Below are 16,048 nucleotides of genomic sequence, written 5' to 3'. Positions count from 1 at the left end.
AACTTGTTTTTAAAATACCAAGTTTTAGAAGCATGTATTTTAGTAATTGTGGGAGTTTCTAAATTTCTTCTATTAAAAAGAGATACTTAGAGTTCAAGTCAGATGATTTGATGCACATTTCTGGGTGTAAACACCAACACCAAGCAATACCATAAAATAAGAAACTGGCAGCAGAAGTAACATTCCTCGCTGTGACTTCATGAGTAACACGTGCCGAGGGCCACTGCGTTGCAAATACAAAAAGCTTACCCACACATCCATATACACGGTCATTCCAAACTAACAGCAACATGACTGCTTTGCACGTAAAAGAGGCTTCAAGAAAGCTGTCCCTGAATCGGGACGACTGTTCCTACTTTAAAAGCACAGAGATGAGGGGCGCCTGGGTGGCGCAGTCGGTTAAGCGTCTGACTTCAGCCAGGTCACGATCTCGCGGTCTGTGAGTTTGAGCCCCGCGTCGGGCTCTGGGCTGATGGCTCAGAGCCTGGAGCCTGTTTCTGATTCTGTGTCTCCCTCTCTCTCTGCCCCTCGCCCGTTCATGCTCTGTCTCTCTCTGCCCCAAAAATAAATAAACGTTGAAAAAAAAAATTAAAAAAAAAAAAAAAAAAAGCACAGAGATGAGAGCTAATCCTTGCTCACAGCTTACTATGTGCCAATACCGCACTAAGTGCTACAAATCTGTCTCTGTGTATATATCTACATCTATATCATCTGTAACTAAACCTGTATCTTTATCTTTATCTATATTAATTCATTTATTCCTTACAACAACCCTGTCGGGTGTTTACCATTAGCATTCCCATTTCAAAGATGGGAAAACCGAGGCAAAGGGGAGCTTGGGCTTCTCCAAGGTCGCATAGTCGGTGAGGGGTGCCGCTGGGAGGCAAGTCCAGGCTCTAGGGCCCCCACTCTTAACCACCCCACTGCAGGGCCTCTCCGCGTAAATATGGACAGTCAGGGAAGACGGTCAGCGTTAGACACTTCACCTGTTCTACACGGTTTAATGTTGATAACCAGGTTATCCACTCTTTTACACGTGGGGGAAGTGAGACTCAGCAAGACTAAGCTCCTACAGAGATCAAGGCAGTTGGAGTTGGAGGTGGGAGTAAGCCCGCATCTCCCTGTCTCTGAAGTTTCAGGATCTAGCACCGAACGAAGTCCCCGTGGAGCAAGGTCACATGAGAAGGTTGGTAAAGTGAAAAGCAAGGATGTGTTGCTTTTGCAGGATGCAGAGGCACAGGGTGTCTGCTATCTGGAGGATGAGAATTCCGGGGCTGGGGAATGCAGGCACGTGATCACAGGGGAGCAGGGAGGTCCCTCAGACTTCTACTTCCTGAGGTTCCAGAGGCCTTAGCTACCTCCTCAGTCACCCTGTTGTTCTAGACGTCTGTCAAACCAGCACACCAGGTAAAGAAGGTAATGCTTCTCAAGCTACACATCTCCAGTGACCTTTGCACAGAGGATCCTCGTTCTGAAACTGGGTACGGATCAGAGGGATCCATTGTATTTTTCACATTCAAAGGGCTAAGAGGCAAAGCGTGTGCTCTGATCACCAGTGTTCTGAGTGCTATTATACTTTTGTTTCCAATAAAGGTATTAGCTTTATAAACCTGGTGCACCTTTGTGGGAGGAAGCACCCAGTAACTGTCGCTTTGGTCAGTACCACTGTCACTACCGTTTATCATCACTTACCTTTGGGCGAAGCACCACGCACAGGCAACACGGAATTCAAACCTCACAAAAATCGGCATTGGAGCTTTGGGTGAATGGTAAGTACCTATGTCCGAATTGCCTGCCGTCCTTGTCAAATAATGAACATCCATTCCAGCCCTACTTAATCAGAATCTCTAGGGCAGGGCCAACGGGTCAGTGTTTCGAGAGCCACGCCAAGTGATTCTTGTCTTGGCACAGATAGCCCCATTTTATGCACAAGGTATCAAGCAGTAAAGTGACTGCCAAAGACTAACATCACTGAATATAGGATGCGAACTCCACCAGACTTCAGAACCTGGGCTCTTAACCGCTCTGGAGTTCAAGCTTCAACCATGAAGCTTCCAAGTAGAAAAAAGGCACAAAGTAAGCAAGATCGCCTTCAACACCTGCGATCATCTACCAGCAGCGACCTGCCTACTGTCACACGATTTCCCAAACTGGTTTTCTCTGTAAGCATACAGAGACAGATCCTATTTTAAATTAAAAAAAAAAAAAATTAACAGTGCATTATACTTCTCCTACGCTCGTAATCCTTCATTTTCACAAGATTTGGGGCTCTCTTAGCGATTTCAATGCTTCATCAAAAGGGACTGTCTGCAACAGAAGAGCAACCAAATCCCTGTGGAAACGCAGGCAACTGAAAGCAGAGTCAATGCACAAGTGATGATGGGAGGCAGAACGGTAAGTGTAGAGATCCCTTACCGCAAGACGTTGACTTTCTGTCCACTATGTTCATACGCCTGGTCTCCGTGCGGAGTTTCCCGTCTGTGTTCTCCACCAGGTTGGCGAGGTCATCAATTATCTCTAGAAAGGAAGGCAGAGATGCATGGTTAAGACTCTAGAAACACCCAGGCTCACATCAAAGTATCACAGCGGAGGCCGGCCTGGTCCCTACTGATAATTCTCTCACGTGCAGTGAGGGGAAAGGTAAAGAGCTCATGTGTGTTCTTTGGAAACTGCAATCCTGATTTATAAGAGGTGGTGGTGGTGGTGTAGGGCTGTGGGAGTCGTAGCAAAGGGAAAAACCGATTGAATGCAAGTCTGGAACACAGAGGAGGAATGTCAGAAGTTCCGGGGAAGAAAAGCAGGACCCGGCAAAGTTATGCCCAGCCACACTGTCATGCCAGCTTTATGGCAGATGGACTACAGGAGATCACGTCTTGTTTCTTATGTTTGTGTTCTAATTATTTTCTTGCATGCTTTCTTTGGTGGGAAGAGTAGGACAGGGTCCTTCTCGAGAAAACTGCTTGATGACGAAATCTGGCCAACCAAGGGGTGAAAAGAAATAAAAAACTCTAGGATAGAAGAAGCCAGAGACCATGACCTAAGAGATGGTGGAGACAGCTGGAGCCATCTAAATACTGAGTTGGGAATCAGCAGATACAGGGATTACGTTACAAAAAGGTAGATAAATGTTGTAAACAGCGACGATGTAATTATAACCGAAATCAGGAAGCAGTTGGGAGGCTGCGTGGTGGGAGAAAGGTGGAAAGAATTTGAAGGTGTTGATTTCCCCACCATGCACAGCGGAGTCCCATCAAGCTGCGGAAAAGCAAAATATAGACCTATGGCTTTTCAAAATCACCAAAGCTTCAGTGCTTTAGGTAATTTTTTTTGTTAACCTTAGATCTTTTAGTAATTACCATCTCTTGTAAAGAATCCTCTACCTGAAGTTGAGTTTTTTTTTACGCTAATTGTCTTCTTTTAAGATTGAATTATTAGAGTTGACTATGGTAATCTCCTTAAAGTGAAATTAAGCTCTTAGTAACACTTAAAATAGGACATATAGCATAATCCTAATGATGCAAAATTACTTCTAGCTGCCCTTTCATATGGACAAACCTACAAGGATATATCTGGATGATGGGAAGGATGACTATTTCTAGGTGGTGGGATCCTGGGTGAGCTTCCTTGTGTTTTCTGTATTGTTTGAATTTCCTCTAATGAGTACATAGTACTTTTTTCTTTTTTTTAATTTTTTTTTTACATTTATTTATTTTTGAGAGACAGAGCATGAGTAGGGGAGGGGCAGAGAGAGGGAGACACAGAATCGGAACCAGGCTCCAGGCTCTGAGCTGTCAGCACAGAGCCCAACATGGGGCTTGAACCCACAAACCGTGAGATCATGACCTGAGCCGAAATCAGACGCTTAACCAACTGAGCCACCCAGGCCCCCCACATAGTACTTTTTCAATTTTGGTTCCCTTTCTTCCCTCTTTCCCTCCCTTCCTCTTTTTTTTTTCTTTCTTTTAAGTGAGTGCTTTAGAGATCCATTGTCCAATATGAGTCACTGCTTCTGTTAAAGAATTAAATAAAACAAGGTAATCAAAGAAAGTTTTCAGAATGATGCTGGAGCTGTGTTTTAATTTTTGTTTGTTTACTTATCCATTTTGAGAGAGAGAGAGAGGGAGAGAAGAGAGCCAGCGTGGGCAGGGGAGGGGCAGAGAAAGAAGGAGAGAGAGAAACTCAAGGAGGCTCCACAGGGTCAGCACAGAGTCCAACACAGGGCTTGATCTTGTGAACTGGGAGATTATGACCTGAGTCGAAATCAAGGGTGGGTCGCTCAACTGACTGAGCCACCCAGGTAGGTGCCCCTGGAGCTGAGTTTTAAAGGCCGTGGGCGTAAAGAAGCAGGAAGACAACACTGCTCGCGGGAAGAAACAGCACGTGGAAGGCACGGAAGAGGCGGCCGCTCCTCCTGGGCTCCTGCAGCCCTTGGGACAACCTCCATTTCCTTGCAGACCCGTGTGTTTCGTATTCTAATTACTTGCTTGCCTGCCTTTCTTTGGTGGGAAGAATAGGACAGAGAGGCTCACTTTCCTTCATTGCTCTACCTGTGATGCCCAGTGGAATGTCTAGTACACAGCCAGATAAAATAAACACAAAGCGATGGAGGCAATGAATGGACGGAGTCTAAAAGACAGAATTTCAAAGTACTTTTCTGTCTCTTAGGCCAGCAGATCTAGGCCAAAACTGTCAAATGGTATCTGTATACGGGCTGCCCGGAAAACTTTTCGCTACCATTTAACAGTGCATTCGAGGGTTTTTGTGTTCATTTTGTTTTTAAGTTTATTTATTTATTTGGGACGGGGGAAGGGGCAAAGACAGAGGGAGAGAGAGAATCCCAGGCAGGCTCTGCACTGTCCTTATACACTGTGTGCACAGTGCAGAGCCTGACGTGGGCCTCCGACTCGTGAACCGTGAGATCATGACCTGAGCCGAAACCAAGAGCTGGACACTCAACCAACTGAGCCACCCAGGCGCCCCAACAGTGCACTTGTGACTCTCCAGTCAGTGACAGTCTTCCAGTTTTCCTCCCGTCTCCAAGCTCTGCGTAGTGTCTTCTTCCTCTTAAATGCCCGCAGTCCCACCCTTCTGTATATTTTTACGCTGTAACACTACCATGGTGATTTTATGTACCTTTCAGTTTCCTCAATATGTAAATTAAAAACCTGAAAATCTCTGCTGTATATAGCTCCCCAAAATTCTTGACCCAGGCAGTCAAGTGCCTACTGTTTATCCGTACCTCGAAATTCCTACAAATATCTGAGTCTCAGGGTCTCTAAACTAAACTGTTCATCTTCCCCTACGCCTGACCCCCCCTCCGACATTCCCTGTCCCCATCCATGGCACCAACGTTCGCCCACTGGCCCACGCTAGAAATCTTCAGTCACTCGGCCTCCCCCTCCCCCGGTCATGCCACTTGAAGCCACTCGACTTGACCCTGCCTCCCGGGGTTCTCTCAATCTCATGCTTTCTCTTAAACTCTGCTACTAATATCTCACAAAGTTGTGCCAGTGTTTCTCGAACAATGTCCAAACTTATCTTCCTGTTTCTAGTTCTGCATCTTCTCGTTCCACCCTCCACACTATAGCCAGGGATGCATTTTGATTTTTTTCATATTTTAACTAGTTAAAACTCAAATTTAAAGCCACTTGTGGGTGGTGACTACTATATCAAACAACATATCTCTAAAGCAATCATAAAAAAAAAAAAAAGAAAGAAAGCCATACATCAATATATAGAGATTTAAACAAAAAAAACAGAGGGAGGGGCTCCTGGGTGGCTCAGTCGGTTCAGCGTCCGACTTCAGCACAGGTCATGATCTCACGGTTTGTGGGTTCGAGACCCATGTTGGGCTCTGTGCTGACAGCTCAGAGCCTGGATCCTGCTTTGGGTTCTGTGTCTCCCTCTCTGTCTCAGCCCCTCCCCCACTCATGCTCTGTCTCTCTCTCTCTGTCTCAAAAAAAAATAAACATTAAAAAAAAATTTTTTTAAACCAACTGTCAGTAAAAAATAGAAACCCAATCCCCAGGGCTCATCTACTCTCACATCTCAAGAGTGTGTTTTTCATTTTAATAAGCTTTCCTGCTTAAGTCACTTGCCTGTGTTGCATGTCTGTCCTTGAATTCCTTCTCGTAACAAGACCAAGAACCTCCAGCAACACCTTTGGGATGGGCTGGGTTGTGGCCCCCGGGGCCCTGGGTCTCCCCTGTCCACCCAGCGACACTTAGAAATAAATCTAACAAAAGACGTGCAAGCCTTGTACACTGAAAACCGTAAACCACCGCTGGTTGAGAGCTGGTTGAGAAATTAAAGAGACGGGAGTGCTGTACTGCATTCGCGGACTGAAAAGACTCCATGTTTTAAAGACACCTGCTGTCTCTCAACTGATCTATGGACTCAGTGTAGCCCCACTCAAAATCCTGGCAGGTTTTTCATTCACATGTGGAATTTAAGAAACAAAAAAAATGAACAAAGGAAAAAAAAAAGAGAGAGAGAAGCCAAGAAACACTCTTGACTGCAGAGAACAAACTGATGGTTCCCAGAGGGGAGGTGGGGGTGGGGGATGGGTGAAACAGGTGACGGGGATCAAGGAGGGCACTGGCTGTGCCCAGCGCTGGGTGATGTGTGCAAGTGTTGAACGACTTGCCCTGTACCCCTGAAACTAATATTACACTATGAACCACGCTGGAATTGAAATAAAAAAGTCATTAATTCATTCATTAATTTAAAAAAATCCTAGCATAAAAAAAATAACACTGGCAAGCTAATTTTAAAATGTACATGGAGGGGCGCCTTGGTGGCTCAGTTGGTTAGGCGGCCGACTTCGGCTCAGGTCATGATCTCACGGTCCGTGAGTTCGAGCCCCGCGTCGGGCTCTGTGCTGACAGCTCAGAGCCTGGAGCCTGCTTCATATTCTGTGTCTCCCTCTCTCTGACCCTCCCCTGTTCATGCTCTGTCTCTCCCTGTCTCAAAAATAAATAAAACGTTAAAAACAAAATTTATAAAAAAAAATGTACATGGAAAGGCAGATGGTTTAGAATAGCCAAAATAATCTTGCCAAAAAAAAAAAAAAGGAAAAAAGTTGGAGGTACTATACTACCCAAATCCCAGATTTATTATAAATATATAGCAATCAGGACAGTGTGGTATTGGCAGAAGGACAAACAGATTTGTTCTATGTGGACCAAACCAGGGGCGCCTGGGTGGTTCAGCTGGTTGAGTGTCTGACTCTTGATTGCGGCTCAGGTCATGATCTCACAGTGAGTTTGTGAGATCGAGCCCCGGGTCAGAGACTGCTTGGGATTCTCTGTCTCCCTCTCTCTCTCTCTACCCCTTTCCTGCTCATTCTCTCTCTCTCTCCCCCAAAATAAATAAATACACTTAAAAAAAAGGTAAACTAGAAAAAAATTAAGTTTACAATATTCAGATACTCCTAAGATTTTCCAGGAAGGCAGGCAGGCGTGCATTCTGGGAAGACAGGGCGAATGCTTTAGAACAACAAAACTGCCAGACCGCAGAGGTCATGTGACCGTGCCGCGGTTCCTCCCCTTTTCTCCAGCATCCCTGGCAACAGGAACAGGCTGATGAACATTTTGCTGAACGCTCCCAGCCACTGGTGACATGGAAACTCGCAAGAAAAATCACTTCCACGGCTGAGCTGGAGGGTGACTCTCATTATTATAAGGTTCTACCCATTGAGCCGAACACCTGCCCACTTTCACGGTCCGCCAGAGTTATTTCTAGAACACAACACCAGTGTTCCTTCTTCCACAAGACACTTCTCCTCTCCCTCCTTAGTCTTCTCTTTGGGGGTAAAGACGCTGAGCTGGAAACTTTGACAGATCCTAGGAGGAAGCAGTTTCAAAATCTTGTGACATCTTGGCGCTTTGGGCATAGTGTTCATCCTACAGTGCCATGTGTGGGCTGGACATGCCACCTCGGTTTTGGTCTGGTGAGGTGAGCACAGAACCCAGATGGGCTTATACACTGGAGCATATGTAAAAGCATATGGTTTTTTTTTTTTTTTAAGTCTATTTATTTATTTTGGGGGGGAGCAGACAGAGAGAGAGGGAGACCCAGAATCCGAAGCAGGCTCCAAGGTCTGAGCTGTCAGCACAGAGCCCGACGTGGGGCTTGCCCCCATGAACCGTGAAATCGTGACCTGAGCCGAAGTCGGATGCCGACGGAGCCACCCAGGCACCCCAAAGCGAATGTTTTTTATCACCCACTCTCCGTGTCCTATCAGGATATTCCACAGTAATGTGCTTCGTACCGTTACTTGGCACAATGCGATTGGTCCACACAACTGATCACAGTCTAATGATTATGTTTTAATGCTGCAGTACGTAATACGAAACTCAGGCGTCATCAGCCTCCATCACTAAAACAAAGTCAATGTAAAATACTCCTTGTCTGACACTAAACATTTGTCAGTCGTTAAAGGCTAACTGGGTTTCTAGATAGATTCCTTTTAAACTTTATAAATATTTACAACTGAGAGGTAGATCAGGACTTTGTGTGTAGCAGATTAGCTCAGCCAAGATCAGTAGTCAACGCTGAGAGTGTTGATTTTTTGTTTTAAGTTTATTTATTTTTTTAGTAACCTCTACACCCAGAGTGGGGCTTGTACCCACGACCCTGAGATCAAGGGCCGGACGCTCTTCTGACTGAGCCGGCCGGGCGCCCCGAGAGGGTTCTTGTTTTTAATCTCAGACCAAACACAAAGTTTTTCATTGGGTTGCTAAACCTCTTCTGATTACTGATGTGTTGTTTGTTTGTTTACAAAACCAACTCTATTTTTTTTTTGAGTGACACAATTATTTAATAGCAGTTTATGAATGACAGGGGGGCCAAAAAAAAAAAAGACAAAAGTTGTCCCAACACCCCGGTAATCACTTCTATGTGTTCTCTTCTCAGATTTGATATAAACATATATTTTTATATAATTGCAACACAGAAGCCTTTTGCCCCATTAACATGAGCTCTTTTATGATCTTTCATGTTGCTACACAGTCTCCCTTCACAGTTATAATTTCTAATGGTTACAAAATATTCCTTCCATTAAATAAACATTCATTAAAAATAGCCCACTGTCAGGGACTTAGAATGTTTCTATATTTATACATAATGAGTCAACGAATTCTTTCCTCCATTATCATTTTCTTCCTTTTGTCTCATTTCCTTACGTTAACACCCTGGGGTTCTGATGGCCGCGTGGACTTGGAAACACATTGCCACATCAGTTTTTCAAAGGTTTATACTGCCGCTGTGGGTTCGCCCCACCGTGTCACAGCTGCTCTGAACTCCCCAGATTTCCAGGGGCAGGCAGTCCAGGGGGATTCCCACCCTGCAGCCCGCAAGCTGGGAAGTCCCCCAACCAGAGTCTCTTACCAGCGAATTAAACACAGGTTTCCGAGCACAGGTCGAGAAACGACCGGCTGCCTCTTGCAGATTCCGGGCAGTCCCGGCCTCTCGAGAGAGACTGATCTTTCGCTTCCTGGTTAAGTGTTTGCATTTGGGTTCGGAGAAGGAGGCTGTATGTCCACCGTGCGTGGATTTGGGACACCGTGTGCCATTCCGACACGGGGCGGAACAACGGTCAAGGTAAAGCGTGACACAAAACCGGCAGAATCAAAAGCGGTAAGAAACACACGGCATCGCACTATCTGACTCCAATTATACTCGTCACTTCTTCCCGCTCTCAAGGACATTGCCAATTATATTCCATATTAAGGCAGACTGCGTGCTGCATGTTTCCAGGATAAGTCTGGTGCTTTTTCATTTTCTTTTTTTTTTTTCCTTTGTGCTCACAGCGGAAGGTGGCAGTTGTGAAGTCGTCATACTTCTGTGCCTCTGGCTTATACTGCCAGTAACATTTGAAGACAAATGCTAGGACAAACCAGGAGTGAATAAACAGCCCTTCTTGAGGGCATTTGTTTAACCGCCTCCACTCCCTGTAATGGAAATTTAAAATTAGGAGTGGGGGGCGGGGGCGCCTGGGTGGCTCCGTCGGTTGAGCGTCCGACTTCGGCCCAGGTCACAATCTCACGGTCTGTGGGTTCGAGCCCCGCGTCGGGCTCTGGGCTGATGGCTCGGAGCCTGGAGCCTGCTTCCAATTCTGTGTCTCCCTCTCTCTCTGACCCTCCCCCGTTCATGCTCTGTTTCTGTCTCAAAAGTAAAATAAACGTTAAAAAAAAAATTAAAATTAAAAAATAAATAAATAAATAAAATTAGGAGTGGGGGTGGGACCTTTAACAATACCTGGCACTAGGTGACGATGTCAAATATGTGACAGAAACCAGGAGAAGCAGTAACACTGAGGGCACTCCGTGACAGGGCAGCTGGTGGGGAACCCCAGCACCCCCAAGCTGAGCCTCTGGGACGCACCCAGGCTTTGGAGGCCTCGGAGAAATCCCCTTGGCTGCACCTGCTCACATCTTAAGCAGGGGCAGGTGAACAAAAGCCCAGGCTCCTTTCCTTCTTCCTTCCCACCATCAACCGGGGCCTTCCATTCTTCCCTCATCTGGGCCTAAGACTGCGCAGCCAAAGGCCGCCTAAGCTACAAGAACCTTCCCTGCTTCCAACAGTAGACGCGTCTCCTTGTGCAAAGAGCAACCAAATGGCAGCAGGTGTAAACAAAGAGCCCCAAATGAGGGCCCGTCCTCTCCCTCCCTCACCTCGTCTGCCGGAGAAAAGACAATTCCTTCCGGAAAAGGAGAGGTCTTGAGAAAGCGGTTTCTCAAACACAAGATTTCTTAAACACGAGATTCAAGAGGACCGTGAGTGAGTGGCCACTGGAACACACAGCCATGACAAGGGGAACAAGTCAGGGTTACTGGACACTCTGCATCCAGGCAGAATCACAACTGTCAAATTAAAAACCACAGTGAAGGCACAAATGAAACAGACAGTAATCTAGATAAAAGATTTAGACAACAGGTTTGAATGACCTCCCAGACGTCAAAGGAAAAGGGCAGAGAGGACAAAATATGGGAGGGGAAAGACCAAAAAGACAGGGACAAAGATCCAGGAAAACAGAAGGACCAACAATGACCAAATAAATAATCATGAGGTGCCTGAGTGGCTCAATCTGTTGAGCGTCCGACTTCGGCACAGGTCATGATCTCAAGGTTTGTGGGTTCAAGGCCCGCGTCGGGCTCTGTGCTGATGGCTCGGAGCCTGGAGCCTGCTTCGGATTCTGCGTCTCCCTCTGTCTCTGCCCCTCCCCTGCTCACGCTCTGTCTCTCTCTTGCTCTCAAAAATAGACATTAAGTAAATAAATAATATAATATAATGAATTTTCCTTGAGCTGAGAAAACATTGGAGTCTTCGTATCAAAGAAACTCACTGAGCTCTGACCGACATTCTTCAAAAGGGTCTGGAAATATCTCATGAAATTTCTGAACTTCAGAAAAAAAAAAAATTCTGAGGCACTCAAATGGTAGGCAGGGAAGATTACCAGCTTCCGAAATTGAGAAAATGAGAGAAAATTAAACTGGCATCGGGCTGTTCCTGTAAAACACGGAATATCTTAGTAAAAAGGTGTTGAGGGATACAGGCTGTGACCTATGGATTCAAAGTCTAGCTAATGTATAAAGCATGTGACAGTAATTCTTGGAGTAGTCTATCTACAAAGTTACCACTCAGGTCTTTGGGGCCCCGGAGCCACCCCAAGCCTTTGGCCAGGGTTTCACCCGGCTACCACTCAGTCCTCCTCCAGCTCCCTCTTCCCAGGTTGCAGTGACGTGCTCCCCTGAAGGGCAGCACAGAACCTGCTCCAAATCCTTACCTGCCCGCCCATCTTTAACCTCAGTGCATTGCAAAAGCACCTGAGCTGCCCAAAGACGTCTGTTTCAAAATCCAGCAAGATCATCGTCACACGGCAATATCCCTCGGAGGCTTTTGTCAACCGTCCTAGCTCCAAACTGTCAGAGCACAAAATCAGTGGCAGAAAGACCACGCGGAGTGAAGCACGTATGCAAAATCGCATTCAGTTTAAGAGGGCTAAATGGCCGAGACCATCTGCCCCATGCTGTGCTAATATTCACTGCCTGGGGGTATAATCTGTAGCACTAGCTTCCATTTGTAGAAAAAAAAGCCTGCGGAAGAATTCAGAGCTAGAGAAAAATATAAATGAATGGTGTGCAAAAATGGGTGGTTATATGTCATATGTGTATGCATGTACGTATGTATGGATATACGTATACAGATGCTTTTGTATGTTTATATGTACACATGTATCTATATATCTATATGTATGTATATAGATATGTACCTATATACATGTATCTTAAGAGATATATTTTACATCTCATTTTTCTAAGACAGAATGGTATCTTAGAAAAACATTTTATTTGGGGTGCCTGGGTGGCTCATTCAGTTAAGCGGCCGACTTTGGCTCAGGTCATGATCTCACGGTCCGTGGGTTCGAGCCCCGCATCGGGCTCTGTGCTGACAGCTCAGAGCCTGGAGCCTGTTTCAGATTCTGTGTCTCCCTCTCTCTCTGCCCCTCCCCGGCTCGCACTCTGTCTCTCTCTCTCTCTCAAAAATAAATAAACATTAAAAAAAATAAAAACATTTTATTTATGTATTTATCTGTGTATTTATTTATTTATTTGAGAGAGAGAGAGAGAGAGGGAGAGGGAGAGGGTGTGTGTATGTGTGTGAGAGTGGGGAGAGGAGCAGAAGGAGAGAGAGAGAATCTTAAGCAGGCTCCACACTCAGCGCGGAGCCCGACATGAGGCTCGATCCCGTGACCCTGGGATCATGACCTGAGGCTAAATCAAGAATTGGACGCTCAACCAGTTGAGCCACCCAGGGGCCCCAGAAAAAACATGTTAGAGACAATCATGAATGAATGCTGGAGAAACACCTCAAAACAAAAGAAAGTAATTAAAAGACATTGCTGGGGCAGCTGAAGAAATTTAAACATGGGCTCCATATAAAGCAATAACACCATGTGAGAGTTAGGTCTCTTGCCTCTGATAATGACACCATGGTATGTAGGAGAACACGCTAATTCTTGGGAAATACCCATTGAAGTATTTAGTATTCACCTGACTTTTATATGGTTTGCTGGAAAACAAAGTATACATAAAAGGAAGAAAACAGACGTAAAATGGTAACAATCAGTGACTCTAGATGAACAGTGACCAGGGGTGTGGGAAAAACACATTCTCAACTTTGCCGCTGGTTTGAGAAAAATCTTATATATTTTTTTTTAATTAAAAAAATTTTTAAATGTTTTTATTTATTTTTGTGAGAGACACAGAGTGAGGGGGGGAGGGGCAGAGAGAGAGGGAGACACAGAATCCGAAGCAGGTGTTCCGGGCTCTGAGCTGTCAGCACAGAGCCCGACGCGGGGCTTGAACCCACCAATGGTGACATCACGACCTGAATAGAAGTCGGATGCTCAACCGACTGAGCCACCCAGGCGCCCCAGGTTTGAGAAAAATTTTAAATACAAAAAAAACCAAAAGAATAAAAAAGAATAAAAAACATAACATCATAACATCATAATCAAAATGTCCAGGATACAACCCCAAATCACTCAGCCTATGAAGAGCCAGAAGGTTTCCAGCCTCATGATACAAGACGATGCCAGTGCTGCCAACAGATGCCAACGTTGAGGGGACACAGGTGTTGGGAGTTACTTGGCAAGGACTTTCGAGCGGCTAGAGCGAGCACGCCGCTAGAGCGAGCACGCCCCAGTAAGTAAAAGCGAATACTCGTCAAACAAAGGACAAGGCAGGGAAAAAAAAGAAAAACTTCGGCAAAGAAATAGAAGATATGGAAAAGAACCAAATGCAAATTCCGAAACTGAAAAACAGAATAAATGAATCAGAAAAACTCACTGGGTGGGCCGAGCAACAGCATGGAGATGACAGAGGAAAGAAGCGGTGAACTGCAAGACAGGTCAGTAGAAATTTTCTAATGTGCACAAGAAAGAAAGAGCCTCCGTGGGGGCAGGGTGGGGGCTGATGAACACAGACTCGGGGGCCGGTGGGGCAATGGCAAGAGGTCAAACATTCCGATCATCAGAGTCCCAGGAGAAGAGGAAAAGGGGGTGTGGCAGCAGAAATATTTGAAGAAGGGAGGGCTGATGCTGTCTTAAACTTTGCCAAACAAAACAACAACCCGTAAACCTGCACGTTCAGGAAGCTCGGCAAACCTCAAGCAGGATAAACACAGAGAAATCCATGCCTAGACACACACCCAAGCTGCTGGACACTGAAGAAAGAAAAGAAAAGAAAAGAAAAGAAAAAAGAAAAGAAAAGGAAAAAGGAAAGGAAAGGAAAGGAAAGGAAAGGAAAGGAAAGGAAAGGAAAGAGCAAAGCCCCGTAGGGGAGCAAAGATTTGAAAGACGGCGTAGTTCTTACCAGAGATCAGGGAGGCCAGAAGGAAGGGTAACAACGATTTTAACCCGCTGAAAGACAAGAACTGTCAGCACAGAATTCCATATCCGGTGAAAGTCCCCTTGGGGAGTGAAGGAGAAAGAGAGACATCCTTTCTCAGATGAAGAAGTGCTAAGAGACCTTGCTGTCAATAAAGTAAGTTCTTCAGACAGAAGGGAAATCACACCAGGGGGCGATCTAGAATGTCAGAAACGAAGGGAAAGCAACAGAAATCTTAAATATCTGGCGAAACAGAATAGATACTCCTCTGGTTAAGCTTTTAAGTATCCGTTTGGCAGTTGAAAGTAAAACTCACAATATCTGGTGCTCAGTGCACGGAAGGGTAATACACAGACAAGGGCACCTTAAAGGGGGCGGGGCAGAGGGGCTGCATGCTGGGAAGGTTTCTCTGCCCTATTTCACGAGGCAAAATACCAGTTCTAAGTCAACGGTAGAATGATATATATAGGATATATATATAACGTTATATATATACCGTTAGAATATATGTACCGACATATATCACCATCCCTAGTAACGACGAAGACAGTGAGTACTGGGAGATAGGGTAAAAAAAAACACAGGGGCGGCTGGGTGGCTTCGTTGGTTGAGCTTCTGGCTCCTGATTTCGCCCTTAGGTCACGATCTCATGGTCTGTGAGATCGAGCCCCGTGTCAGGCTCTGCATTGACAGGGCAGGGCCTGCTTGGGACTCTCTCTCCCTCTCTCTCTGCCCCTCCCTCACTGGTGCTGTCTCTCTCAAATATAAATAAACTTAAAAAAAACACACGCAACAGAAAAATGAAAATGGAATACTGAAGAAGTTCCTACGTATGATCCTATTTGTGTGATGTTCTCCAAAAGACCAGAGTGATGAACAGAGCAGTCGGTGGGGTCAGGGATGGGGGAGCAGCTGTGGGTCAGGGATGGGGGAGAGTATGGCTACAAAGCGACAGCATGAGGGAGTCTTTGCAGGGACAGCACAGCACTGTCCCGTGTCCCGTTTGCGGTAGCAGTTACATCAAGCTATACGTGGGTTAAAATTCATGCTACACGTACACACACCAAGTCAATGTTGCTGTGTGTTAACTAATGAATTAATTTTTTTAAAGGTTATTTATTCTGAGAGAGGGTGCGAGCAGGGGAGGGGCAGAGAGAGAGAGGGAGAGAGAGAATCCCAGGCTGGCTCTGCCCTGTCAGCACAGAGCCCGAGGTGACCCTCGAATCCACAAAACGCAAGATCATGACCTGAGCTGAAGTGGGATGCTTAACCGACTGAGCCACCCAGGCGCCCCTCTGTGTGCTAATTTAAAAATCTGAGTTAAGAAAGACAGAGTGAACAAAAAGAAGTACAGGAAAAGGGGAACCTCAGGAACACTAGTGTTTAAAGAATAAGACCAAGGGGTGCCCGGGGGGCTCAGTCGGTTAAGCATCCAACTTCGGCTCAGCTCACGATCTCGCGGTTCGTGGGTTCGAGCCCCGCGTCGGGCTCTGTGCTGACAGCTCGGAGCCTGGAGCTGCCTCGCATTCTGTGTCTCCCGCTCTCTCTGCTCCTCCCCTGTTCGTGCTCTGTCTCTCAAAAGTAAATAAATAAAAAAAAAAAGAGTAAGAGCAAAAAGCTAGAAGGAAAGGGGGTGCGGGACAGACCTCGGCTAG

At 45.9% G+C, this 16,048-nt stretch overlaps 1 protein-coding gene across 1 annotated transcript in view; it reads right to left on the bottom strand.

The window, feature by feature from the left end:
• STX8 (syntaxin 8) overlaps positions 1-16,048 on the bottom strand; it is a 252,080-nt gene that overhangs the window by 98,438 nt on the left and 137,594 nt on the right. Inside the window, exon 7 of the mRNA XM_047089964.1 lies at positions 2,416-2,517. Within this exon, the coding sequence (XP_046945920.1) occupies positions 2,416-2,517 (102 nt within the window). The remainder of the gene's footprint in view (positions 1-2,415; positions 2,518-16,048) is intronic.

The sequence above is a fragment of the Lynx rufus genome, unplaced genomic scaffold (assembly GCF_022079265.1).
Source record: "Lynx rufus isolate CCGP_SWC_20201006 ecotype Redwood Valley unplaced genomic scaffold, mLynRuf1.p SCAF_28, whole genome shotgun sequence".
NCBI lineage: Eukaryota > Metazoa > Chordata > Mammalia > Carnivora > Felidae > Lynx > Lynx rufus.
This window is presented reverse-complemented; position numbering and strand designations above follow the sequence as displayed.